This window comes from Xyrauchen texanus, chromosome 38 (genome assembly GCF_025860055.1).
Source record: "Xyrauchen texanus isolate HMW12.3.18 chromosome 38, RBS_HiC_50CHRs, whole genome shotgun sequence".
Taxonomy (NCBI): domain Eukaryota; kingdom Metazoa; phylum Chordata; class Actinopteri; order Cypriniformes; family Catostomidae; genus Xyrauchen; species Xyrauchen texanus.
Window position 1 is genome coordinate 10,049,768 of NC_068313.1, and position 27,536 is coordinate 10,077,303.

Sequence of the window (27,536 nt, forward strand, 5' to 3'; positions counted from 1 at the left end):
AAACAAAATCCACAGTAACCAAGACTATCATATGGAGCCCCTATGATGACAGGGAAGTAATTCATTTTCTAATAAAGTTTTGTGTTCCCTCGCAATAGTTTTACGTTCTGTTGTGGCAAAAACAATTATTAAACAAATATGCATCAAGATAAGAGACATCGGGATCCAAATTATATTTTAAAAGATAGTTTATTCTTTTAAAAGACGTTTGTTCACAAAACTATCACGACAGCTACCTCGCAATAGGAACAAGACCTAACTCACACAGAAAAAACATGGCCTATTTATACCCCCCTGTCCTCAAAGTCCCTTCTTCCGTAATTTTCCACTCATCCCAGTAAAACCAGATTTAGCTGGTTTTAGAAATACCAGTGGCTCTTCTAAGCCCCCCTGGATTTTACTGTCCTTACATCTGTGAGGTCATCAAAAGGCCATATAAACGCTATCTTGTCCTGAAGACAGTGGCCCTTTGTTGAGTTTCACTGAGTTTCACACCCGTGAAACTCAACAAAAGGCATTATTTATGGCTAAATAATCCCTCTGTCTTTCCCGTACTCATATTGAGGAGTTCAAAAGGCTTTTTCCTGACCATCTGTTTTACTGTGTGTGTGTGTGTGTCTCCGTTCCTGCCAGGTGAAAAAGAAAATACTAGAGGAGAGAAATTGAATCGAAAGAAAATCCACATAATGCCTTAAAGAAAGTAAAATATAAATTTTCCACAACAGTTCTCTCACAAAATGTTTGCCTTCAAGGAAAAAAGGATTTGGAATCACTGATGTAGACCATTGATTAAGTCATGTAAGTAATGTTTTGTAATTCTCATTATTCTCAATGGTAATTCACATTAGTTCTCATTACTGTATGAAAGTATTTTTTTTTTTACTGTATTACATAAAAAAAAAACATTTCTGAACAAATGCTACCATGATGTATACATACTTTGCCATTTATCTTATATTAAAAAAAAACTGTACATCATTTGTAATGAGAAGGATATTTCTTTAATTATGATAATGAGGATTGGCAGGGAAATGTGTATGAAATATCCAAGACATGTTCTTGACAGGCTTTGTGTGATTCACCCTTGAAACAGAGAGTCTTTAATTGAAACCAAAGCATCAAATCATTTAGCCTAAAGACAATATCCCATCTGCAAAGCAAATTACATGTAAAGCAGCATGAACGCCTTTGAGCGTCAACTGTCAACTAATTTGTCAGATGCTCTGTCTGTACATTTGAGCATTTGGACCAATCTCATGCATTACCACCAAAGCGTTAACAAGTCCTCGCTCTCCAACAATGATACCACACAGGCTACACTCTTTTAGATCATCACGCTGGTTGGACATGTGGTGAGGGCACTGAGAACTGCCAATTCAAGCACGACCAGCAGGGTATTATTCAGATTTAATTAGGCCAACTACACTCAAGTCAGTTCTGGCACCCAAGAAAATGGACATGGGGCGTGGGTTCAATCTATAATTTTGGCTAAAATATGGCACATCCCTGCTAATACAGAACAGTTGCCAATCGTAATGTAGTAAACATGTTGCAGTGATGTAATGCAGAGTGTAAATTGAGATGCAAATACTGTAGAATCTGCCACTATTTAGTGTGAATAGCATCTACTTATTTTGCACTAGTGTGCAAATCTGCCTTTTTGTCATCTATAATCAATGCTTGGGTTTCTGCAGGTTAAATTATATTTTTCAAAATTACTATAAATCTTTTAGGTGTAAAACTTTTTTAACAAGTACATTTGTGCACCTTTAATAAACTAACTACAGGTGCGTCTCAATCAGCACCTGACTTTATTCTCAATATATTTATATTTTATTCTTTCAATGTCAAAACTTTATACTCGTAAAAAGCCTATAGAGAGGTTATTCTCAAAACATTGTGATTTTTCTTTATTTTGGCAATAAAATGCAGTAGTACCTTTTCAAAACAACTGATCCAAAAATGTTTAAATAAAGTTGTCAGATCATTAAAGTTATTTTGTTTGTCACAAAGACAGACAAAATAACTTTTTTTTGTAGGCAGTTATAATTATCTCTTACATATTTAACCCTCCTATGGTCTTCAGAAATGATGAGCCCTACCTTTTGTCCTCCCAGGCATTTTCCCTGAGGTAATAACAATAAAATGATGCACTTCTTTGGGATTTTATGCTATTTTGATCTTATTTAAATGTAAATTTCTAAATTTTACCATTAATTTGCATGTGCTAATAAGCACATTTATGAAAATTTAGTACAGTATAAACCTACACTTCTATTAAATGAAACATGAAGAAAATATGAGATTATGACATATTTTGGAGGCAAATTACTGCCATCTGTTGAACAAAATGTAAATAACATGACATGAAAATTATGTCATGACAATAATAGCCAGTAGATGGCTGCAGTGTGCTATGCAGCCACATACTGTGTAGTCTGATTGCTTGTCATAACCTAATTTGATATTTTATCAAAATTTATGCATTTGGATATGTATTTAGACATAATCAAACTATTATTTGTCAAATAAAAAAGTATAAAACAGAAGAATCAGAGTAACATTTTGAAATTTCAAACTTTGTAATATAAAAATGTGTTTTGCAAACATGTTTCAAGTCAGTAAGCAGATGCAATAAAAAGAACAAGCACTGAAAAAGAACAGTAAAGAATGATGCAATGTCTTTACGCTTTCATGCATCCTTGGTAGTGTGTAGTTAAGATGGCATGTACCTTGCAGATGGACTTTTTATTTTTTTGCACACCACACTGCTTTTTTTAATTTATCTTGGGAGACAGTCCGTACACCTTTAATTCTGTGTGTTTGTGTGTGTGTGTGTGTGTGTGTGTGTGTGTGTGTGTGTGTGTGTGTGTGTGTGTTTTTGTGATTTACGAAGACAATTTTGTAAGTTACAAATTAGTAATTACAAGGGTATTATGCTATAAATGTGATTTATGAGGACATTTCTAGTGTCCCCATAATTCAAATCGCTTAAAATCGTGTGTGTGTGTGTGTGTGTGTGTGTGTGTTTGTGCGTGCGTGCGTGTGTGCGCGCGTGCAGGTTTGGGTGGTTTACGAAGAAAATTCTGGGTTACATTCTAGGTTACAAATTCTGGTAATTACAAGGGTATTATGCTATAAATGTGGTTTGTAATGACATTTATAGTGTACCCACAATTCAAATAGCCTATAAAACATCTTAAACTATGTATTTTTTTATCTTTTAAATGTAAAAATGCAGAGAGTTTTTTGTGAGGGTTAGGTTTATGGTTAGGGGATAGCATCTATAGTTAGTACAGTATAAAAATCATTATGTTTATGGAGAGTCTTCATACGGATAGCCGCAAGCCTGTGTGTGTGTGTGTGTGTGTGTGTGTGTGTGTGTGTGTGTGTGTGTGTGTGTGTGTGTGTGTGTGTTATGCTCTGTGTTATGGTCTTTCTGATTCATTTTCAATGATCAGTCAATTTTGACTGTGAAGACCAAAGGTGTCACTTTTTTCTTTTTTTTTTTAACCCAAATTTGTTTTGTATGTTCAGATGGCAGTGGAGGAACACTCACCAAGTCTTGTACCACTCAGATAAGGGAAACCATTTTTATTAGGCTACATCTGAAAAAAATGCATTTCTGTCATAAATGGCCAAAGACCATAGGAGGGTTAATTCAGTGGGTGTTGTAATCAGCCTGTTCTAAACTGCTGTCCCAAAACTGTACTTTTTTTTCAAAATGGCTATTGATGATAAGGTACTCAGTCAGAGCACACCACATCACTGCAATAAGAAAAAACCTTGATGGTTTTTATGCCTGTATGAAGTACAAAGAGAATGAATTAGATAGTACAGATAGTAGCGGTTAATGATGTCAGTCTGACATCACACATGGTAAAAGAACTCATGGTTAAGGTTTCAAGACAAGTTCCATGTTTTGAAAACTACCACAACTGAATTATTTTCATGACTTTCGGTTCCATTAATGGTTTTCAAATGTGCATTCTTCCACCGAAATGAACACAATAATAAAATACAATGACAGTGTTTCTACTGTTATTCATAGCACTGCTCCTCAATCTATAGCTCAAAACATACAGCACGACAAATGTAGCCTGACTCCCAAACAAACTGGTTACTGAACTGAATCTTACAGAACCATTAATTACATTACACCGTATAAGTTAATTACACATTTTGTATAAGTTTTGTTGTAACAAGTGACCAACCACTGTGTTGCATTAAAAAATCTCTGTAAACACATTTTTCAAGAAATGTAATACATTTATTTCTGATTTGTTATATCTGTTTTGTTGAAATCTGAAATGACTTCATCGTTTGGTAAAAAGCTTGCTGAGTGTACTATATGTATAAGTACTGGAACTGGAATCGTTCAAAGGAATCGGAATCAGAACCAGAATTGTTACATTCCTTTTGATTTCCATCCCTACTCATGATCAATAATATATTCAGGAAATGGGCAAAATTATATCACATCTGTGCTAATATACTGTATAATTCTATGCAGACTATGCAGTTAGTAAAGCATGCAGCTATGTTTTGTACACACATGCTGCTAATTGAAGGTCCCAAATACTCGCACTGCCGATGACCACCTGTTTTGGACTGAACTTAAACCTGGCTGCTGTCACTTTGTGAGAATGGACAGTCAATGGACCCTACACTGGCAATAAACATTAAAATAACCAATAAAACTCTGCTGCGCATTGTGACCGCATTACCACATATTCAACAGTCACTCATCAATTATGCTTTATGTATTTAAGAAGGAAAACAGGTGAATCTCATGAAACCTGCTAAGAACGCGTCTGGGTCATATTTCAGGCCAAAATCAAAAGAAGGAAATAAGAAATTATATTTTGTTTATCGAAAATATAGCCTATTTTTAGGAACATTAAGATTTTTATCATTGTGACTTTAATTTTATGACAAGTAAACACCCTTTCCTCCTAAAAAATCATCATCACTGTAATGCAAAAAATAAAAAATTATATAAAAAAAAAAAAGAATATATATATATATATATATATATATATATATATATATATAATTATCCTAAATGTATTTCGAATATTTTTTGTAAATAATAATAAAATAATAAAAACAATAACAATGTCCAGATGTATTATGGTAATGAGAATGAGAATTACAAATTTCCTTAATTGTTAAGAAAATAATGTCAAGAGGGCCTGGGTAGCTCAGCGAGTAAAGACGTAGACATGAATGTATTTATGACAATTTCATAAGGTCCTTCATATGTCTTGGCAGATCACAATAGTCAACAAAAGCTGACGTGATGGATAGAAGTGTCTTACAACTTACAACATTTTTATTGTTCTGTTCTTTATCTTTCCTTTACATGGACACCAAACTTTCAGTTTCAGTTTATATATAAAAATATGCGTCATTACTGTTATGCATTAACTTTTGAACTCTTTTGTATCTTTTGAAATTACTTGTAATTTAAGGAAGTATTTCTGTTGAAGTACAGACTTTTAGAAATATCCTCTAGTCAAGCTTAGGCACTTAAACTTTGTTAATAGCCTTTTGACTTTTTACTTTAATAGGCTTTTGTAACATCAGAGCCATCAACCATGAGAAAGAATATTTTTTACTTATTTATTTTTTTATTTTGCCAATGTATGATAGCAGACATGGAATAAAAGACAAAACACTGTAACTGTTTTTTAATAAATTGCCTCCACACCTGGCAAAATGGCAACATCCACTCAAACCATGCTGTTTTTTTGCAAATATAATAAAACATATATGATGGTGGCATTAAAATGTACTGAAAAGTAAAAATAACTCATCTTTGACCTGTTTATCTTATGCAGCATGTGACATACTGATTCCGCCCCATAAAATTCTCCCATGCTTCACTGTCATGTAAAAAACTATTAAATTTAAGCAGGCACAGTAGTACATTTCTTTCAGATGGTTCGCTCTAGTTTGTCTAATCAGATGATGCTGTGCTCTGCTGTAATTGAGAGTGACAAGTCAGCACACAAGATGTTTGGGTGGGTGAAAGGTAAGCTCTGTTACCTTGGGAACACAATCCTCTAGCCTCCAAAATAGAGCCGACTTGTCATATGATGCACAGAGACACATTCCTCACTGCATTAGAGGAGTAACCACAGCATAATCAACTCAACAGCCTCAGAGGAATAATCTCCTTTTATTAATAATAAAGACACTTTAAAGGTCAAGTGCCCTTTAAAAGATGACAACTCATTGGCATGTGCTAATTAACCCTAACCCTAACAGGAACAGCAGTAATCTGAAACCCTCTCAAGATCATCTGAAGTCTAATGAAGATCAACAGCAAGGAACAATTTAACAATTAGAGAGGAATTCACAAAGAACTGCGCCTGCTGACTGCGTTGTTTATTTGTATGTGCTATCTGCATAGTTGTAGTATCTGATTCACTAAGAGAATGATGCAACTGAGCAAACACACCCAAAAATCTGTTCTGAACGCTATAAAGCACAAAAGTACCTAGTCACTTTTTACCCATCTTGGTTTCCGGAAATATTTTTACCCATAGATTTTTTTCCTTTAAGAATTCAAAAGATTCTTCATAAAAGTGTTCTAAGCCATGAACCAAATTAAGTAGCTCCGTGGTGAATCTCAACATCACAAACTTTGATTTGAAGCAAAAAAGTATAGAAAATTGGACAAGAAGACAAAGGTACAAGAAAAGAACTTGGAAAGAACTACAATCCCATGAAATAGTGGTATAATTGAATTATGTAATTAATGATGTAATTAAATAAAAAACAATAGAATATAAAATGTTGTTTAAGTATAGAAACTAAATATTTTACGTTTATTGCATAATATTCCAATATTCAGAGATTAGAAAGTAGTTTGAGAGTTTAGGGGGACCTACACTCTCAAACTACTTCATTCACAGTGTGTCATGTTTAGAAATGGGAATCATAAGGAAATCAATGCCTCAGATTCTTCTAAACAATTATGATTCAGATTCTGATTTCTCTTAAGGATTCTTTCAGTACTTTCGAGGAAGAATTATTTGGAAATAAGAAATGTAACTCTTTATATTGAAAAGAGCCGGCTCATAAGAGTCATTTAAAAAATATAAAATGTAAAAAAAATATTGTTTGTTATATTTCCATATAATTGAACATAAATCTATTATTGGCCTAGTGCTCTATTTTTGGTGTACTAGTGTGTCTGACAGACACTTTTGGGGCGTCTCACTTTGTGTCTCAGCACCTCTAGCCATAAGTACTGTATTTTATATTTTCTGTACATTTGCATTCTAAACTAGGATGCTAGGATATTGTCTGAGTTGTTGCCAGGGTGTTACTATGTGGTTGCTAAGGTGTGTTCTTGGAGGTTTATGGGTGGTTACTCAAGTGAAAGAGTCCACCCCCAATATTACCCTGTTTAAACATGGTATAAACATCTTTCTCCATGTGATTGACTATTCAAAGTGGACAGTAGGAAAACATTTTGTGCTTAACACAGTTAACATTTTCAGACATATTTGAGATGCATATTAATACTAGGTTTAAAAGGTATTCTCTCTTGCCTGACCACTTGGAATGGATCACCCGAAATGGAACCAGGTGTAAATAGGGCCTCTAATGGCACTTTTCCACGGCACGTTATGGTTCGACTCGACTCGACTCTACTCACTTTACTTTTCTGAGCTTGCTTTTCCACTGCTGTTTAGTGCCGCCTCAACATGGGTGGGATTATAGGCTGATCGTCATAGTTGCGCCGCCTCTTCTGCCATGACATCATCTTAAACGCGACACAAAACAATAACACGACCGCTAGCTGTTAGCTACTATCTCATTGTGCTGCACAAGCAATTGTTGCATGATGATTTTACACAATTGTAACAGTTAAATTGGCCTGGTTGTTTTAGAATCAGGTTTTCCAGTATCTGGTCAACTAAATAAAGTGAAGCTTTCAAACAGAGTATAGAGTTAACATAACAAAACATACCATCCTCCATCGTGGACTCCAGCCGTGGCTGAGTCCAGGGCACGCTCCCTCCCATTGCTCGCCGATCTAGAAAGCGTCCATTTGGTCGAACATCTTCCACTTTTCCTTGATGGTTCTGTAGTCACTTTTAAGTTTTTTTTTTTTTACTTTTCCCACACTGTTGGTTTTGTCCGGTGGTAGCCAACAGCTGAGACACTTCCTGAAAGACTTTTTCGTTGTTTCGTTCGAGAGGATCGCCTGCACCTCGTTTATTGACCACGGTGTGGTTTTGCGCACAGCCATATCTTTTTACAATTTGAAAGTTGCGTGTACAAATGATAATGCTATTGCTGTAGCTAACTCTAAAACTAGCGGGTTGATGTCCCGTGTCGCAAATCCAGTGATGCTGGTAGTGACTATTCTCTCTGACCAATCAGCGATCTGCAGGATTTTGACGTCACATTTAGTATCAGCTCAGCACGCTTGGAACCTCGACCGAGGTGGGACTAAAAAAGTACCAGGTACTATCCACAGTGGAAAACCCCCCAAAAAGCGAGCTGAGTTGAGCTGTACCATGCAGTGGAAAAAACCCGTAATATCCTCGTCCCTAGATATGGCTTGGGACCCTTCTTCAATCTAAGTCTATGGGACTTTTCCACATGTTTTATCATCTAGCAGACAAAAAGATACAGTGTACAAAATAAACACCTGGCATACACCATATGTGAGTACAGTTTGGCCCAGGTGAGTAAATAAAATGCTTGTGAATGGTAACTACAAGTAACTTTAAGGGACACAACTTAATGTTGCACTTTTTGACAGGTGCATACTAAGCCAGTATAGAAGAATGTATTTTAACATCTATAGGGCTCAACAATATGGATGGCACACTGATCAAGGACCACTGTAAGAGAGTTTCAGGCCAGTTGGAAGAATCATCATGTCATATTTTTTGTGCTTGCTCATTCATTTTATGTTTTGAAAACTTAAAACTGTCTAAAGATGAAGACAGGACACTTCCCCAATTTTTAAATGTGGTGTACCTGCTTCATTGTCTCAAGTTTTAGAACTTGATACCGAGTTCATAAGCATCCTGAGAAACCACAAATACAGAAGTTCAGAATTATGTTAGATGGTTCTGTGTTTGGTTGTGCAGTGAGTTGCCAGTTGTTTGAACTGATAAGTGAGTCTTTAAAAAATGGACTGGTTCATAAAAATCATTAATTTATGAATTAGTCTACAATGATCAGGAAACAATATCCTAGACATTCTCTAAATTCTGTAAAATTATTGAGTCTCTTAAGCAAAACTAATTCACATTATACTCATTATATGCAATTACTTCAGCTAGGTTTCTCCAAAAAGTACAGTTTTCATATGCAAGTTAATACGTTTAATAAGCATAAAAAAAAAGTTTAAAAGCTTGATCTGTTACAGCTTGGCACACATTTGTGTCATTTTTCACATTGACAACTACATTGTAATTTTTGTTGATTGAAATTGCAAGTCATATAATCTACTAAAATTACTGAATAATTAAATATTGACTAAATTAAAGGGACATTTTTTTTAAGAATAAAACTATTGGGGGCCTAGGTAGCTCAGCAAGTATTGGTGCTGACTACCACCCCTGGAGTCACGAGTTCGAATGCAGGGTGCGCTGAGTGACTGCAGCCACGTCTCCTAAGCAACCAAATTGGCCCAGTTGCTCGGGAGGGTAGAAGTCACATCGGGTAACCTCCTCGTGGTCTCGATTAGTGGTTTTCACTTTAATGGGGCACGTGGTAAGTGGTGCGTGGACAGTGCAGAGTAGCATGAGCCTCCCATGCTGTGAGTCTCCGCGGTGTCATGCTCAACGAGCCATGTGATAAGATGCACAGATTGACGGTCTCAGAAGTGGAGGCAACTTGTCCTCCACCACCCAGATTGAGGTGAGTAACCACACCACCATGAGGACCTACTGAGTAGTAGGAATTGGGTGTTCCAAATTGGGAGAAAAGGGGGTAAAATAAAAAAAAATTATATTTATAATTATGTTAGTGATATAGTGAGACAGTGGCGAAACTTAGATTGTAGAGGCCCTATTGCAAAGCACCTGTTTGGCCCTGAGGACAGCGACCAAGGGGGATTCCCTGCCCGGAAAACAAAAACAACCTAGGGGTCCCCCTTAGTCGTCGCTAGGACAGCTATTGTTCTCGTCGGCTGGCCTGCGGTCATTTTCAGCAAAATTTTGAGGAACTTTGGGGAGTATTTTTACTACTGCACAAAGGATTATTGTTGTGCCCAATATTACTTTCAAACAGTGCACTAATGTGAAATCGAAGAAGGGGAAGAACCTGCACTAAAGTGTGAAAACAATAAAAACAGTCAGTATGGTGTGCTACTTCAGTCAAAGGAAAATTAAAGCTTTTAGAGTCAAGGCATTGCAAACAAGTCTCGAACACTAGTGACAATACATTTCTAGCTAAACGCCATTGTAAATAGAAAAAAAAAATTACATGTCAACAATTAAGTTGATGTGTCAATAAACACAAAGTCAACAGGAAATGTAGATGAGCATTGTGACGGATCTCCATTTAAGGAAGTGGCAACTCATCTCCATACCACAACTAGGGCTGGTTCTTGGTGTCAGCTATTCAAATGAAAATGAAGCTGCATTTTGATACTCTGGAGCTGGAGTTTGCCACAGAAAGGCACTGTTTGACAGCGACAGGGACACTTTGTACCATGAAATTCACAACATACACAGACCACCAGTCACCACTACTGTGGGAATGCCGTTTTAAAGAAGTCATATCATACATTTTATAACTGAAACTTTTCCCTGTGGTCGACTATAATAGGTTGATAGAGGCTGGACTGAGGGCTTGTAAGGCAGGTCCTTACCAGATATCACCAGCTACAACGTCGCCTATGGGCACAAACCCACATTCGCTGAACCAGACAGGACTGGCAAAAAGTCCTCTTCACTGACGAGTAGCGGTTTTGTCTCACCAAGGGTGATGATCAGACTCATGTTTATCGTCGAAGGAATGTGCATTACACTGAGACCTGTACTCTGGAGCAGGATCGATTTGGGGGTGGAGGGTCCGTCATGGTCTGGGGCGGTGTGTCACAGCATCATCAGACTGAGCTTGTTGTCATTGCAGGCAATCTCAACACTGTGCATTACAGGGAAGACATCATCCTCCCTCATGTGGTACCCTTCCTGCAGGCTCGTCCTGACACGAACCTCCAGCATGACAATGCCACCAGCCATACTGCTCGTTCTGTGCGTGATTTCCTGCAAGACAGGAATGTCAGTGTTCTGCCATGGCCAGCGAAGAGCCCGGATCTCAATCCCATTGAGCACATCTGTGACCTCTTGGATCAGAGGGTGAGGGCTAGGGCCATTCCCCCCAGAAATGTCCAGGAAAGTGCCATGGTGGAAGAGTGGGGTAACACCTCACAGCAAGAACTGGCAAATCTGGTACAGTCCATGAGGAGGAGATGCACTGTCGGCCACACCAGATACTGACTGTTACTTTTGATACATATATATATATATATATATATATATATATATATATATATATATATATATATATATATATATGTGTGTGTGTGTGCGTTTATATATTGTATTAAAATATGTAGCTAAATTCGATATAACATCTTTAAGTATTTCAAATGCTATTTTATTTTATTATATGTTGTTTTATATGATTTTAACCACATTTGAGATATTTGTAATACATACAAATTCAATATAGCCTATTCTATCCATATGATGCCATATTGCATGTGTAATAATGATATGACTTGTCATTCCTTGACATTTCTTGTCAGCTACATATATTTACACAAAATTTGCAACACTGGAACTTAAAAGTTAAAATACATTTCCACATTTAAGTGCTTGTACTATATATATATATATATACAGCTGTATGAATATGACCTGCAATCTCTCAACACCGTGTCCATGGGAAAGTGAACATTTACATTGACAGCAAAAAACCATTTCAAATCCATTTTCATGGTTGTGCAAACAAAAAGATTCTATAGAGGCTTCTTTCAGCTTGTTGAACATTTATTTTTTATTTGGGCATTTCTAATTTGCATTGGATGACAACAGAGAGCAGCAGAGAGCGCCAAGCGTTTGATGTAAAACTAGACTGAAGTATTGTCAAATCATTGTGCAATGTAATATAATATCTTCCCTTTCCTGCAATCGATACCAGACACGTTACCAAGAAGGTACTTGAGGATATTTATTTACAAATAAATTACAAATCGAGACACCACGACACACCTTGTAAAACCGGGACCGACTTCTGGTCACCCTAGTTTTCTACCAAATGTTCTTTTCTCTATGATGTACTGTAGTGATTCCCTCCTGCTCTGTCTTTGCTAATGTAATGGGGGCAATAGAACATCTGCTAGTGCTATCACTGCCTAGTGGCATCTTCATGTTAAAGTGATAGCGGGTTTAAATGTTTAAAACCTATCGCAACAAAAAAGAAAACTAAATATTTTTTAAGAGTATTTTTATTTTATTTGAGTTATTTCAGAGCCATGAATATAAGTCTTAGTTTCAGTTTTTGCAATTATGTTGATTTCTATTTTTATTTCAGTAAATGTTTTTTTATACATCTATTTTTCGTTTTAGGTTATGATAATAACCTTGGACTAAAGTAGATTGACTGCTTTGCCGAAGCAGGGAATTTTGTAGAACATATTTCTTGTCCTGTGGGTCTCTCTGGTGGACAAAATTGGTACAATATCCTGCATCTGTAATTCCCACAGTTAAATAATAAACTACTAATCTGGCAAGGGGTTTATTATCAAAATGATCATATTTGACAGAATAGATCCTAGATCAGAATAGGAAACGTTTGTTTTGGTTTCAAATTTCAACTGCTTTAATCAGCATGGCACAAAAGGTTTTACTTAGGTTCTGGGACGTCAACAGACCCCTTTTACTAGGGCACGTGCCCCCGTATAAATCTGCTGTGCCCCAGTAAAAGCTCAAGTTTGAGTTTTAACAATGAACTTTATTTGTCAGTGCATTCATTTAAATTGCTAATCCCGGAAAAAATACATGGATCTACCTAAATGCAATGCAATAACCCACCCAATCATCACTTGTAAAAGCAATGTTTAAACGAAAACACAAATCTGATGAATGCGCGCAGTAATCCATGTCCGTGCAGTGCACGCCTGTGCGCTTGCTATATTCAAAACCACACAGCCACACACAAGCTGGGGCCGGTTGCACCTGCTATGTACGTTACAATTTAGCCAAGTTGTGGCGTAAATGGGCACTAAGTCCCAACTTACGCACTACTAAATATTTGAGCATTGCGCCATTAAACTTAGGCAAAACATAACCCTACATCTAAACTAAATATTTACGGAAGACTCCGACCAGTAGTAATGGTTGGAATAAAAAAAGCAGACTCATTTAATGACATCAATGTGCTCATAATTTTGACATATATGACAATGTTGGCATTTACAGTCATATACATTTACAAGAGAGGGAGAAAAAACATACTTTTAAGCGTCTCTTCAGCATGAAATTGTTCTAATGGTGCAGTTATTAGTGTGCGTCTTCCGGTGTCAAGTGTCAACATATACGAAATATATAAGATATCAAAATGAATAAAATGTCAATTTTTCCAGTCTGTTGTATTAGAATTTATTGATCAACCCTTTTTTATTTTAGATGCAGTTCATATATATTGTTATTTACACATGGCAAATATACTATATTAAATCTTGTTTTATTACATATCGTATTTTAATATTTTTTACAGCTGACAGTTACACAAGCAGACAAGGTTTGAACATCAACCGTATTGAAGTTCACAGCTTTTTAACACAACTATGTACAAATTTGAAGGCTGTTTATTGGATCAATACAGGTAAACATCATATTATGTGACTACACATTACTTTACAGAGAGTTTAAAACCTACTAGTTAAGTCTTGCCTTAAGAACAGTTGGTGCAACCAAATTAGGCAACGACTTAGTTACAAACTAACTAGTAGTTACTAAGCCCTTAGTGTGAACTTTACGTCAAAACTTACGTGATAACTTACGCACAGCTGGTGCAACCCTACCCAGGTGTCGGCACACAAGTCAGAATTTAGGTAGGCTATGAAAACATGATGAAACTAAAGTAAGTTTCTAAATAAGACCAATTATCCTATTTTGACTCAAACATTATTGGCTCCTGTAGATGGACATCAGAAAATTATTTGGAAGAAGCAGGCACAGGAAAGCAGAACGAGAGATGAGTTTGAGGGAGGAAACCTTCATAAACTACTCAGCTGTCAGAGTCAGGTTTCAGACATCAGATGAAAAAGCATCAAGTCTCAGGAAAAACTCTGTCAAGTCTCAGGAAGTGCAGAGAAAATAAACACATTTTGATGGTTCTGTAGTACTGTCTTTGATTGTGTATGACAACAATGAATCAATCTTTTGGATATAAAATTAATCATTGAATTAGCTAGCGCTGGTTTAGGACACTACATAAACAGTAACTATGGCTGCTGTGTGCTAATTAACTAGCAACTAAAAAGGACTATAGTTTGGCTTGTTTTGAGTTGTTGTTGCAAATAAATTTAATGAGTTTCAAACGTCAGTTTAAACTTACACCAATTATGTTAACTAGCTAGTTAATCATTTATAGAAACGACACTTCTGCATTTATAAAGTTAGAGCTAGCTCAGCCTGATCAGGTAGGATCATTTATATTTAGGGTCATATATAGGACAGACTGTTAAACACAGAAAGTGTGAAATTTTGTTTGATATATTTTGCTGTATTACAATCATATTTGTTTGCATATCTATGAATTACAGAAATTATATTTGAATATGAAAAAACTGACAATGAATGGGCTTGTGGCAGCGGGGGCGTGGTCAAGCGCCCGTCCGGGAGAGAAAAGCGGTGAGGGCGCTCACACCTGAGCTAAATTATGTCTAACACCTGTGTCTAATTGCAGTAAGCATGAGGAGAGCGGCATAAAAGAGCAGTGAGTAAAAGAGTGTGCTGTACAATTGTGTGTATTGCGTGTATAGTGTGTTATTAAAGAACCTGACCTTGAAGCAGATGCTGGTTCGCGTGTCTTCCTTAGTGGAAAGCTCCACACTGGTGCCGAAACCCGGGAATTAGCTGGAAAAATTCCTGCAAATTATGGAACAGGGTCGCCCCATAGAGTCCTCCCAGCTGGCGGAAGTCCTCCAGTCCCTCGCTATACTCCATCAGGGCCACCAACAGTCTCTGCTTGAGCTCCAACAGGACCAGGATCGTCGGTTCTTTGAGATCATGCGGGCTCAGGCAGAGGACCGACTTGCCATCCGGAGCCTCCTCAGCCAGGAGGCTGCTCCAGTCGCAGCCGTGACCCCGGACACCCGTGCCACACTGCCCCCACCCGCACTACAGAAGATGGGGCCGGCAGATGATCCGGAGGCATTCCTGGACCTCTTCGAGCGCACGGCGGAAATTTGGGGTTGGCCACGCGACCAGTGGGCAGCCCGCCTCGTCCCTCTCTTGTCCGGGGAAGCACAACTCGCGGCACAACAACTTCCGGCGACAAGTCTCCTGGTCTATACCGACTTGAGGCGAGCCATCCTGCAGCGGGTTGGTCGGACCCCGGAAGAAAGTCGCCAGCTCTTCCGGGCCATGAAATTGGATAAATCCGACCGCCCGTTTGCGTTCGCCCAGCGGCTCCGTGATGCCTGTCGGAGGTGGCTGCTTGCGGGGGACCGCGACGTCGAGGAGCTCGTCGATCAAGTGGTACTGGAGCAGTTTGTCCAGCGTTTGCCCCGGAAAACGGCGGAGTGGGTCCAGTGCCACCGCCCGGCGTCGCTGGAGGAAGCCGTATGACTCGCGGAGGACCACATGGCGGCGATTCCAAGGGCGGATGAGCCCTCTCTCTCCCCTTCCCCTGTGTCTTCCCCTGTTTTCCTCCCCTCAAATCTTCCCGCTCGCTCTGCTCTCTCCCCAGGGTCCGTTCCTGCCCCCCGCAGGCGCGGAGGGTTCATGAGACCAACTTCCCGGCCGTGGGAGAACCCGCCTACCCCTTCCCCGTCCTTCAACCGCTCTCCTCCGCAGGTGGGGGCGCCTGCCAGCACGGGTGCGGCCGTGGCGCCTGGGCCGGTCTGCTGGAGGTGCGGAGACCCGGACCACTTCCGGGATCAGTGTCCGCTGATGGAAATAGGGACGGTGGTGCGGGTCTCCGACTTCCCGCAGGCTGCCCCGATCGGGCTGGAGCGTACCGTATTCGGTAAGGATCCAGGGGGTACATACCAAGCATTGTTGGATACCGGCTGTAACCAGACCACCATCCACCAACGCTTGGTTCAACCCGGGCTTTGGGTTTAGCTAAACTGGTGAGGGTGAGGTGTGTGCATGGGGATGTTCACAAGTATCCCATGGTGACTTTGGCGATTAAATTCAGGGAGAAAACCATAGTCTGAAGGCAGCGGTTAGTTCAGCCTCACCCATCCGCTAATCTTGGGTACTGATTGGCCGAATTTCAAGGATATTTTAGAGGGATTTGTGCGGATGGGTCCTGCATAAAGAGGTGTGCGGTGTGCAGTGCTTTGGCAGGGGAGGCGGAGCCTGGGCCGTCCTCGGCTGCTCGGAATGACGAGGGAAGGGCGAGGTGGCCGCCTCTCCTCTCAGGGAATTCCCTGAGGGGACTTCCCTCTAGAGCAGTCGCGGGACTGAAACCCTTAAACATGCTTTTGACCAAGTGAGAGTAATTGACGGTCAACAGCTCGGCCGGGCATCGCCATTGCATACCCATATTTTTCACTTATTAAAGATCGGTTGTACAGAGTGACGCAGGACGCTCAAACAAAGGAGGAAGTGACACAATTATTGATTCCACGGAGCCGCCGGGAAATGGTTTTCCAGGCGGCTCACTATAATCCTATGGCCGGTCACCTAGGGGAAAGAAAGACACTTCTCCGTCTAATAGCCCGTTTCTATTGGCCGGGCATTGGCGGTGACGTCCGCAGGTGGTGTGCGGCGTGCCGTGAATGTCAGTTGGTAAACCCACCGGCCACCCCAAAAACGGCCTTCACCACGCCGTTCGGATTACACCAATTCGTGACGCTTCCTTTCGGGTTGTTCGGGGCACCAGCCACGTTTCAGCGCCTCATGGATAGGATCCTCAGACCGCACTCTGCTTACGCCGCTGCCTATCTAGACGATATCATCATTTATAGCAATGATTGGCAGCGGCACATGCAACATCTGAGGGCCGTCCTGAGATCGCTGCGCGGCGGGCTCACGGCAAACCCGAAAAAGTGCGTGTGATTGAGCGTGTGGAGGTACGGTATCTGGGGTTCCACTTGGGTCATGGCCAGGTGCGTCCCCAAATTGACAAGACCATGGCGATTGCGACTTGCCCTAGACCCAAGACCAAAAAGGGGGTGAGGCAGTTCCTGGGGCTGGCGGGCTATTATAGAAGATTTGTGCCTAATTATTCGGATGTCACCAGCCCGCTGACTGACCTCACTAAAAGGGGGCTCCAGATCCGGTCCAATGGTCGGAGCAGTGCCAACAGGCGTTTACACAGATTAAAGCTGCACTTTGTGGGGGCCGCTTTTGCATGCACCTGACTTCTCTCTCCTTTTGTTTTGCAGACGGACGCTTCAGACAGAGGGCTGGGGGCCGTACTCGCAGGGTGGTGGAGGGAGAGGAGCCTGGTGCTGTACATTAGCCGAAGCTCTCCTTGAGGGAGACTAGGTACAGCACCGTAGAGAAGGAGTGTCTGGCCATCAAGTGGGTGGTCCTCACCCTCGATACTACCTGCTGGGGCGGGCCTTCACCCTCTGCTCGGATCACGCCCCACTGCAGTGGCTCCACCGCATGAAAGATACTAACGCCCGGATCACCCGTTGGTATCTGGCCCTCCAGCCTTTTAAGTTCAAGGTGGTCCACAGACCGGGGTGCAGATGGCTGCCGCTGACTTCCTCTCCAGAAATGGGGGAGTAGTAGGCAGGCCGGATGACGCCCGGCCTGAGTCGGGCGGTGGGGGTATGTGGCAGCGGGGGCGTGGTCAAGCGCCCGTCCGGGAGAGAAAAGCGGTAAGGGCGCTCACACCTGAGCTAAATTATGTCTAACACCTGTGTCTAATTGCAGTAAGCATGAGGAGAGCGGCATAAAAGAGCAGCAGCCACAGAGCCTAGAGAGAGAGTGCCTACACCCAGACCAGCAACTAGGAAGAAAGTGTGCTGTACAATTGTGTGAATTGCGTGTATAGTGTGTTAATTAAAGAACCTGACCTTGAAGCAGACGCTGGTTCGCGTGTCTTCCTTAGTGGAAAGCTCCACAGGGCTTTTTAAAAGGAATCTGAAAATATTTAATATAAAATCAGGCTGTTTAATTATAAAAGACCATGCAATCTAACCAGTTTTAGATTTTAATATTGCTAATAGCCATGCATTACTCTTTAAACTTATGTGTAGAGCATATAGCGCTAGCCAAGCTAAAATCATAGGTTTGATTCTCATGGAATGCATGAATGTGGTCAAACCTTGATTGCATTGTAAGTTGCTTTCAGGGGCGGAGTGGGACCAAAAAATCTACCGAGATGTCGTAGATCACCGGCCCTCAGGATGGCATTATGTGGCATTATTTCTAGCTACCTAGAACATTGTGTTTTAATAATGTGTTTTACCTGCTTGGCAGCAGCTTAGCCACATATATAATAAATATACAAGCAAGTGTCATAGAACCCTTGCAAAATTATTTTAATTAGATTAAGAAAGCCACTGCTACTGGTCACATCTATGGTTAGATAAATTAAATATGAATGCAGTTTTGAATGAAATAAAAGTACAGTCAGTCAAGTTAACATTACTTCATGCATTATCTAACATCAACACATTGGGTGAACAATATATTTTTTACATGTATGCCCGCTGGATGGTGTTGCTAAGAACTTGCAATGTATAACTATTATCAGACCAGCCCTCGCGGCCTCCAAACACTACCGGTCCACCGGGAAAAGTCCTGACCCTCCCGATTGCCACTCCACTACTGGTTGCTTTGGACAAATGTAACAAATGAATAATAATAGTAAATGTTCTCTTTAGAATTTATCACAGGTTCAAACTTCAGCTGAAGCACCATTACTAGCCCAGACAACTGCTGCCTGTCCAACACATGCCTGCCACCATCATCAGCACAGAGACCTGAAACAGTAGGTGTAGTCACATCCCAACTCCAAGAAACAGCATCTCCTGTGTTGTTTCAGGCAACAACTAATACGCCTTTGGAAACTGAACCAATTTCTACCTATTTCTCCTCAGCCACTGTCTGAAGCTGCAGCTGTTGCCACAAGAGAGTTCCACTCTACTGCCACAACATCATCATGGGAGCAAAGTACACCCCAGTGCTCTCATAGTACTACAGAATCACCATTGGTCCCACTGACATCTACCTCTCCACTTCCGATCCAGGTAACTGCATGTTAAGTTTGTAGCAGTTCTTTTTGTAATAATACTTCTAATAATGATATGCAACAATTATAATATTTCTTGATAGTTGGTAATAATTATGATATTTTCATTATTAAATTCTGAAAGTACATAATTTTTTTAGGGCAATAAGAGCCCTGTGATCTATGAATGGGTGAATGCTGGAACTCCAGATGTGAGTATTGTATATTTTAATTTTGCACAAATGAAAATCTGGTTCCCTTGTAGTCCTTTGTATAGATATAATATAATGTACTAAATATTTGTCACTCAAAGGTACACTATGTAACTTTTGGCTCTCTAGTGTGGTGGTTAATAAACAACACTGCATGTGTCTTGTGGAATAACATTGTTGCCGGAGGTACTTCTCTGTTTATGATGAGTCAAGCAAGTATTGGGCTATTCCCCAGTTGTAAAATTTTTATAGTGTACCTTTAAATGTGATCTCACAATGTCTCTACTGTGTCTGTAAAAACAATAATAATAATTACTAAAGCATTTTTTTAGGTGGACTACAGGGTTATACCACCAGCAAATGAAGAACATTCAAACTCCGAAGTTCAGAATGGGTTTGTTATTATTATTATTATTATTATTATTATTATTATTGCATGTTGCTATGGAATACTTGATTCTGATTGTCAGTTATAGCATTCAGCAGTCAAAAACATTTTGTTAAATTAAAATTAAATATCTCCTATTGGACAATAGGAAAGAACGTCATAGAGGTTTGAAACAACCTGACAGTGAGTAAACAACGACAAAAATATATATATTTTTATTTTTCAATTTCTTATTTTTAGGGGAGGACTTTGTGGTTCTAACAGACACAGAGGAAGAAACTGTTATGTTGGGCTCTCCCAATTACACCAATTCAGACTCTGTGAGTACATACTAACCAGACACTTTGCATGAAATGTATAGCTAATAATAATATTCTGTTAAATTTCTCAACCTTTATTTAGGAAGAAGCAGATTTGGCTGACATTCTGAGATCATTCCAGAAAGACCACCTTGACACTCAAAATTGTGCCATTGTTGTTGCAAGACGGTCAAAAATTCTTCACAGTGCCTGTCAAGCTCTGTCAAAGTCCTACTTTGCTTGGAACATAACTCCACGAATTGAGTTTGTTGGAGAGTCTGCTGAAGATCATGGTGGGCCACAAAGAGAGTTCTTTAGGTTGGTATAAACACGTGTACTGCTAGACTGGGGGTACAAATGTTGCATCTTGAAAAACTGAAACAAAATATTAAGGGCTAAACTCATGGGTACAAGTCAGACTTGATATTGTGAGGTATGATACTAGGGATAATCAGCTTGGGGGGAAGTTTTCTGTTCTGAAAGTTACAGTACATTTTTATAGTACAATTAACTTTTATCTCAAAGATCCAGAAATATTGAATTCCCTTTCTAATATTCAGAAATGCTCAAACTAAAATAAATGTACTTATTCTGTGTACTGCAGTTCGTCCACAAACATTTTTACTTGGTATATACATTTTAAACTAATTCTAACTTTATTTGAAGTAATAAACTGAAACAACTAGTAATAGACTTCTTTGAGTTGAAAATTTATATAATAAATAACAAATATAATTTTCCTTCCATCAGGCTCTTAATGATCGAGGCACAGTCAGCACTTGGAATTTTTGAAGGAAAGCAAGGCCAGGTTTTTTTTGCTTACAACCAGTCAGCCTTAGAACAGAACCGGTTTTACACGTGTGGAAAACTCATTGCTTGGTCACTGATTCATGGAGGCCCAGGCATTAAAGCCCTCCATCCGGTTTTGTATTTGTTGATGTGTGGACAGGAAGGGCAGTTGGATAGGTTTGATTTTCATGACTTGCCAGATGATGAAGTGCAGTTAAAGTTGCAACAGGTAGCCTATTATCACCTATATGTTTAACCTGATGAACGATTAAATGGTAATCTAATATTGTCTAAAACTGGTCTTTTTAGATCAAGCAGTGCAAAAGTGTGGGAGACCTAATTTCACTGAAGGCCTCTCTTGGAGACTCGATTGCAGAATGTGGGGTACCCTCGATCTACAATGCTGGCCTTCCTGAAATGCCCAGAGTTTACAGCCTGGTCATTAAACACCTTATTTATCTTAGGTAAAAGAAGCCAACATATCTTAATTCAATATCAAACTGCAATTTAGTAATCAAACCAAAAACAATTTTATAACAGTGCAGTTAAACGTAAATAAACACCTTTATTTTGATTGTTATCTGTTTGTTACCCCAGGCCTGCTAGCATGATTTCACAGTTTAAGGCAGGAATTAATTCATGTGGATCAATTTGGCAGACAGTGGAAAAAAACTGGATCGCATTCAATAATCAGAAAATACTATCTGACATTCATGACCGGTGCTGATGCTGTCCCTCCTCTTGGCTTTCCCAAAAAAGCTGAAATTGACTTTTACACTCAAGAAGATGGATGCCGGAGACTGCCTTATGCATCAACTTGCTCAATGGTGCTTTTCCTTCCAAGAGGGGTACTTAATGAGTCAGAGTTAGAAAACCTGCTGATAGATGCAGTTAAAGGCTCAGTTGGGTTTGGAAAAAATTAGATCTGGTATAATATTCTGAATCTTGCTCTTGATCATGTTCTTGATCATGCTGCCATGGTTTTCCAAATGTTCAGTATATTAGAGTAATAGTTGACCTCAAAATGAAAATGATCCCATAGTTTATTCACCCTCAAGTCATCCTAGTTGTATATGACATTCTTCTTTCAGTCGAACACAATTCTATTAATATTAAATCAAATTCTTAATAAAAATAAGAAAGTCCTATACAACTAGGATGAATTGAGGGTGAGAAAATTATGGGATAATTTTAATTCTGGGGTTAACTATTCTTTACAAATATAGACATGTTTGTCCAAAGGCTATAGTTCACCTCTAACCTTTAAAAATGAGTTGTAGTGACTGTTCTGATAAAAAAAGACTACATTTGCCTGAAAGTACAAAAACATTTCAATAGTTTATTGTTACACAATGTACAGAGGACATATTGAGAACACAAAACTGTATTTGTCTATAAAATACTTGGACTAAATTGACTGTTTTATGGATTCATTTTACTAACCTAAAAGGTTCAAAATATATCTAATGGATTTTGAAAATTACAGTATAAAATTGAAGTTTGTATCTGAATTCTTGTGTCATGTGTGTAAATTTGTATTATGTGTAGCATGATGATATATAGTTAAATACAAATAAGTAGTGCTGTATTCCATAGTTTCCATCATCTGATAAGGGATCCAGCAATGTTTGAAGGTTATCAGTATCTGCAACACTAACTCTTAAAGTGCTTTCTGGAACTCTGATGGCCTGTGTGTCAATCTCATATTCCCCTACAAAGTCAATGCCATAGTCTTCTATGTCAGATGCATTAAGGACAAGGTTTGGCTCAATAATCATACCAGAATTCCACAATGCCAGTGGACTCATGGCACCCTCCGTTCTTAGATTGTGATAATTCCATTGTCTGACAAACTCATCAATGGACCGCTGAATTCTCCCAAGAAAGACATAGTGCAAGGTCCATAAGTGCATCTCATTTTCTGGGTGTAGAATGTCCACATGCTCCATGTATTGAAACAGCTGCCTATAAAAGTCTGATACAACCCTGTTTACATCCCCCCAGAGACGCTCAATTCTTTAGTTGTGAACACTTCTTCCCACAATAAAACTTCCTCGGTCTACGCCTCTTCTTTCTATCATGTACTGTGCAACATGTACATTTTCCATACCTCTGTCTCCCCTTGCTCTTAAAGGTAAACCAAACTGAGAGACACCATTTTGGAAAAAATGACAGTACTGTGTTGGCACGATTGTTTGTGGCACATCTAAAATAAATAATCGTTCTGCTGAATCCATCGATGCAGCCGTGAAGAACAAATATCCATGAAATCAGTTTGTGGTTCGAGTCAATATGCCTTTAAAATAAAGAAAAAGAGGATTAAGTTGACAGTAGAAGAAATTGAAGCATAGCTACTGTGTAGAGATAACTCTTTAAGGTAATAATTGCAGAAAAAAACATGATTTTATAATCAAGCTCTTGGCTGCCCAGAACTGCAATTCAACTTAATACTTACATAAATGTAAACGGCATCATTTGTCAGGCAACTTTTATGATTAACAACCAATTATTTATTGGTTGTTAATCATAAAAGTTGCCTGAAAAATTGTTGTTTATAAATGAAATTGAGACAAATACTAGTAGGCTACACGCCACAATATGAACAATTAAAAAAATATATATATATTCTTGATATTGATTTGTCAGTGGTACAATATTTCATTGTCCAGTGTACATACCATAAATGATTTGATCCTCTCACATTGTACACTCTTCTTCTAATGAGCCGTCTTCTTCGAATCAAAGTTCCTGCTGGGTCCATAAGACGGATCCTCTCTCTAACCCGATGCCTTTGGACTCTAAATCCCCTTCCTCTAATGCTTCCTTGAAATTAAACAAAGAAAATGAAAACATAAAAATAAAATACATTTCTGAAATATAATTTATAAAAATTTTATTGAAAACAGATTATTTAAAATAGTATAAGTAAATAATGTGCAGCCTACCTTGTACTAGTCTTTCACCAACATTTGAAGTGTGTGCAGTGATGTCTCGAATTATGTCATCCAGCTGACTGTTTGGAATGGCATCATAATTTTTGAGTAGTCCAAAGACAGCTCGCCTTCGAGAAAGGGTCGACAAACCAATGCCAAGGACATTTGCTATGGAAACCCAGGACATACCAGTTGTCCTCAACTGTAAAAGTTGTTCAGCTGTGATGTGATATCTGGAAGTTAGAATTAAAATGTTATGGTTTCACTATTCTTAAGACAATAACAAATTTGTTTTACCTTTATAGTTGAAAATTGATTGTGAAATATGAAAATTGTGTCATCATTTACTCACCCTTAAGTTTTTCCAACCCTGTATGATTTTTTCTGCTGAACAGTGAACCCAGAAGATATTTCACAGAAGAATGTCAGTTACTAAAAAATTGGTGGATCCCATTGACTTCCATAGCATAAAAAAAACTATGGAAGTCAATGGGACCCATCAATTGACAGATTCCCCTGTTTCACTGCACAGCAGATTTTGATTTACATGAACCTAAAGAAAAAGCCTTGAAAAATTAATAATTGCAAAACTGCTGTGTCAAACGTAAAATTAACATTACCTTGGCCGTCCCCTGGTATGTAAAATTGGTAGTGAAAATGGGGCGTTTACAGGAGGGTTGAAAATATGGTCCACCAGAAGACATAAGTCTTGTATAGCCTCTTGAAGTTCATTGATTGTGGTGATGAGGTCAAGGTCATTCTAAAACATTATACAGATATATATATAGTGTGTGTGTGTGTGTGTATTCAGGTTGATTGGGAGGGACACTTTTTCCAATTAATCTCAATGGCAAAAAGTGTCCAAATCACACTGAATTCACCCTATAAATCAATATCACAAAATATCAATAACATAAAATCGATCTTTAGTTTTAACATTTTATTCAAAATTAACAAATGATTGTTTTAATTATGGAATTCAGACATAAAAAGCTTAAAGTCTACAAATGATGGCTGAATGCAAAACTTACTACAATAATAAAATACATTACCTGAACATGTAAACTGTCCGATATAATTACCAGAAGGTTGGCGTGCTCCTCAAGACGACTACGATATTGAAAGTCATTGAAGTTTCTGCTTTGTACAGCTCTTTCCGTAGCCTCTATACAATATGTGCAGTTCTTCAAAGTATCGACGCACAACACTACTCTTTACTAACACTATTAAAGATAATAAACATTAGAAATGTATGCATTTCATCTTGTCTTTCTTCTTCTTTGTCTTCTGTAGGGAAAAACTCCTAAACTTCAGCAGAGAACCAATTTTTTGTTAGGAAGGAGGGGTTTCTTTATTGTACATTTATTTGCATGTATGGTTTGCGCTGCACTGTTTAAATTGGTCAGCGCAGCGCTGGTGAGGATTGTTCGCGCCGCGCTGCCCTTTGGGTGTCGCTAGGAAACACGTCCGCGCTGCGCTGACGAATCGGCCACGCGGCTCGGACCATTGAACCGCGCAGATGACATGTCAGCGCGGCGCGAGCTCTGTAAACCCCCGCTGTCTCGTCCCACTTTTGGTTTGTTTGGCTTACCATAGTAATGTGTAATATAGAAGAATGCAAATGTGCCACAAAGTTTTATCCGGTTTTGTTATTTGCATATACATTGTATGCATTTTACGCTGTAAAACATGTTGAGTGTTCATGTACTGTTGAAGATACTTAAATATTTTTTATAAAGATTAATATCTCTACGTGTTTACCTTTCCCAGTACTTGTTGCAGTGCAGGCATAGTGGGTCAAGCAATGGAAGTTTGTATAATTCATTGTGTTGCCACCTTCTTGCACGCAGCAGGCTTTCAAGAAAGAAAGAAAAAAAAAGCTATTTGAGTAATGGGGGGCCTGTGCCCCAGTAGAGCTTTATGTTTAGCAATGCCCCTGCTTAGGTTATAGCTCTCCCTAGAATCATAAATGGATGAAATCTTGCACATGACCTCAGAATGTCCATGTGTTTTAAGTTTTGTTAAGTTAAAACAATGTATTGCACTGCACTCAAATAACTAATATTGGCATTATATTCATGCTGTTTAGCTAGTGGGAAGTGAGCCTTGTTTCTCAAAGGTTATTTTTCTCCATTAACCAACATCTTATGGAGTTCTGTGTTCCTTACCACAGTCGCCTTCGGCTTGATCACATGGGTTCTAAATACATTTATTATTTAATTTCTATACACATTTTACTATCATATTTAAACATTATATATGTTACAGTTTAATTTTGTATGCATTATTTCCTGTTAAGCTGCTTTGAAACGATGTGTTGTGAAACGTGCTATACAAATAAAAATTACGACTCAGCCATGATCATACAGAATAATAACGCAATAACAATAATCCACTTTCTTAGACATAGTTCATAGATGTCCAGCCGTCAACTTGGGCCAAATAATAACATAAGTATAATGCATACAGCAATCGATATAATGGAAGACATTTAGGGCACGAACCACCCAAACACATTGAACATTTTCCCCGTATTTCCGGTGTTATCAGCTAATACTTTATTCAACTTATCCATTTCCTTTCATACCTTTATGAATTTACCATCATCATCAATGTGACCCGGGATGTATGTGCAGCATTTGTCACCAAACATTTTACATACTCCTCCTCCATCTTTAGCCAAGAGTTAATCCAAACATTTAATACCTCTTTGCTGTCCAACACTGTCAATTTAATGTCATTGTCTTTTACCAGTGTTGATTGTATTATGGAAAAAGTCTCATCAGCTTGATTCAGCTCTGGGCTTACCAAAACTTCCCTTGCAGCCCACTTTGCTACCTCATCAGCATACTTCGAGTCTGTGTATATATCTATTGATTAACTTTAGCAAAATGGCATTCTCTGATCAACGCAAACAACTCAGCAGCTTGTGCAGATTTATATGGGTGAATAAGCTTCGATAATTATATTCGGGAGTTCCGTTACAGCATAACCAAACCAGTATACGGAACCATTTGGCTTGGAACAGGACCCATCAACGTACCAATATTTTCCCTCCTCCAGGGCGGATGAGGAAACATCCGGCCTGCATAAAGTACATGTTTTTAGGTGATCGAAGCATTCATGTGTGTCGTTGGAAAATTCACCTTGAGTCAGCAATTTGTGTAATGATAATGTCGGGCCATGTATAGTGGAAGTTGGTTTAATGGTCAGATTAGCAGTAACCAATAAAATAACTTCATACCCCGATCAATGTTGTGCTGTCATGTGGTAATGTTGTGCATGATTGTTCCTATCTGGTGAGAGGTGTGCACAACTAATGGATGTGAGAGAACAATACGTTCTGCATGTTGTACCATCAACGCCGCAGCAGTCACTGCTCGTAAACATGCAGGGAGGCCTCTGGTGACTGCCTCTAAAATGTTGACAAGTATGCCACTGTTCCGCATTGGGACTGAGCGAGGATCACTGCTGCTGTGTCTGCCGCCTCGTGCACGTA

The 27,536-nt window shown here is 39.0% G+C and overlaps 1 protein-coding gene across 3 annotated transcripts; it reads left to right on the forward strand.

The window, feature by feature from the left end:
• The first annotated feature begins 18,680 nt into the window (after positions 1-18,680).
• LOC127631489 (G2/M phase-specific E3 ubiquitin-protein ligase-like) lies at positions 18,681-22,507 on the forward strand. Of its 3 annotated transcripts, XM_052109626.1 has the most exons (10): positions 18,681-19,176; positions 19,286-19,435; positions 19,578-19,628; positions 19,758-19,814; positions 19,961-20,022; positions 20,257-20,336; positions 20,419-20,633; positions 21,066-21,333; positions 21,414-21,568; positions 21,702-22,507. In XM_052109626.1, exons 5-10 carry the CDS (start codon positions 19,989-19,991, stop codon positions 21,829-21,831), a joined length of 882 nt encoding a protein of 293 aa, XP_051965586.1. In that variant the 5' UTR covers positions 18,681-19,176; positions 19,286-19,435; positions 19,578-19,628; positions 19,758-19,814; positions 19,961-19,988; the 3' UTR covers positions 21,832-22,507. The 3 variants fall into 3 exon arrangements, 2 of the variants coding, with proteins under 2 accessions (XP_051965586.1, XP_051965585.1); XM_052109625.1 differs by lacking the exon at positions 19,758-19,814 and having other exon boundaries at positions 18,682-19,176; XR_007968980.1 differs by lacking the exons at positions 19,758-19,814; positions 21,066-21,333 and having other exon boundaries at positions 18,690-19,176.
• The last annotated feature ends 5,029 nt before the right edge of the window (positions 22,508-27,536 follow it).

Bases quoted from the DNA above. Each gene is read 5' to 3' on its own strand.
- LOC127631489 (XM_052109625.1), top strand. The intron at 20,337-20,418 runs GTGAGTACATAC...ACCTTTATTTAG, and splicing joins ATTACACCAATTCAGACTCT to GAAGAAGCAGATTTGGCTGA. The intron at 20,634-21,065 runs GTTGGTATAAAC...TCCTTCCATCAG, and splicing joins CCACAAAGAGAGTTCTTTAG to GCTCTTAATGATCGAGGCAC.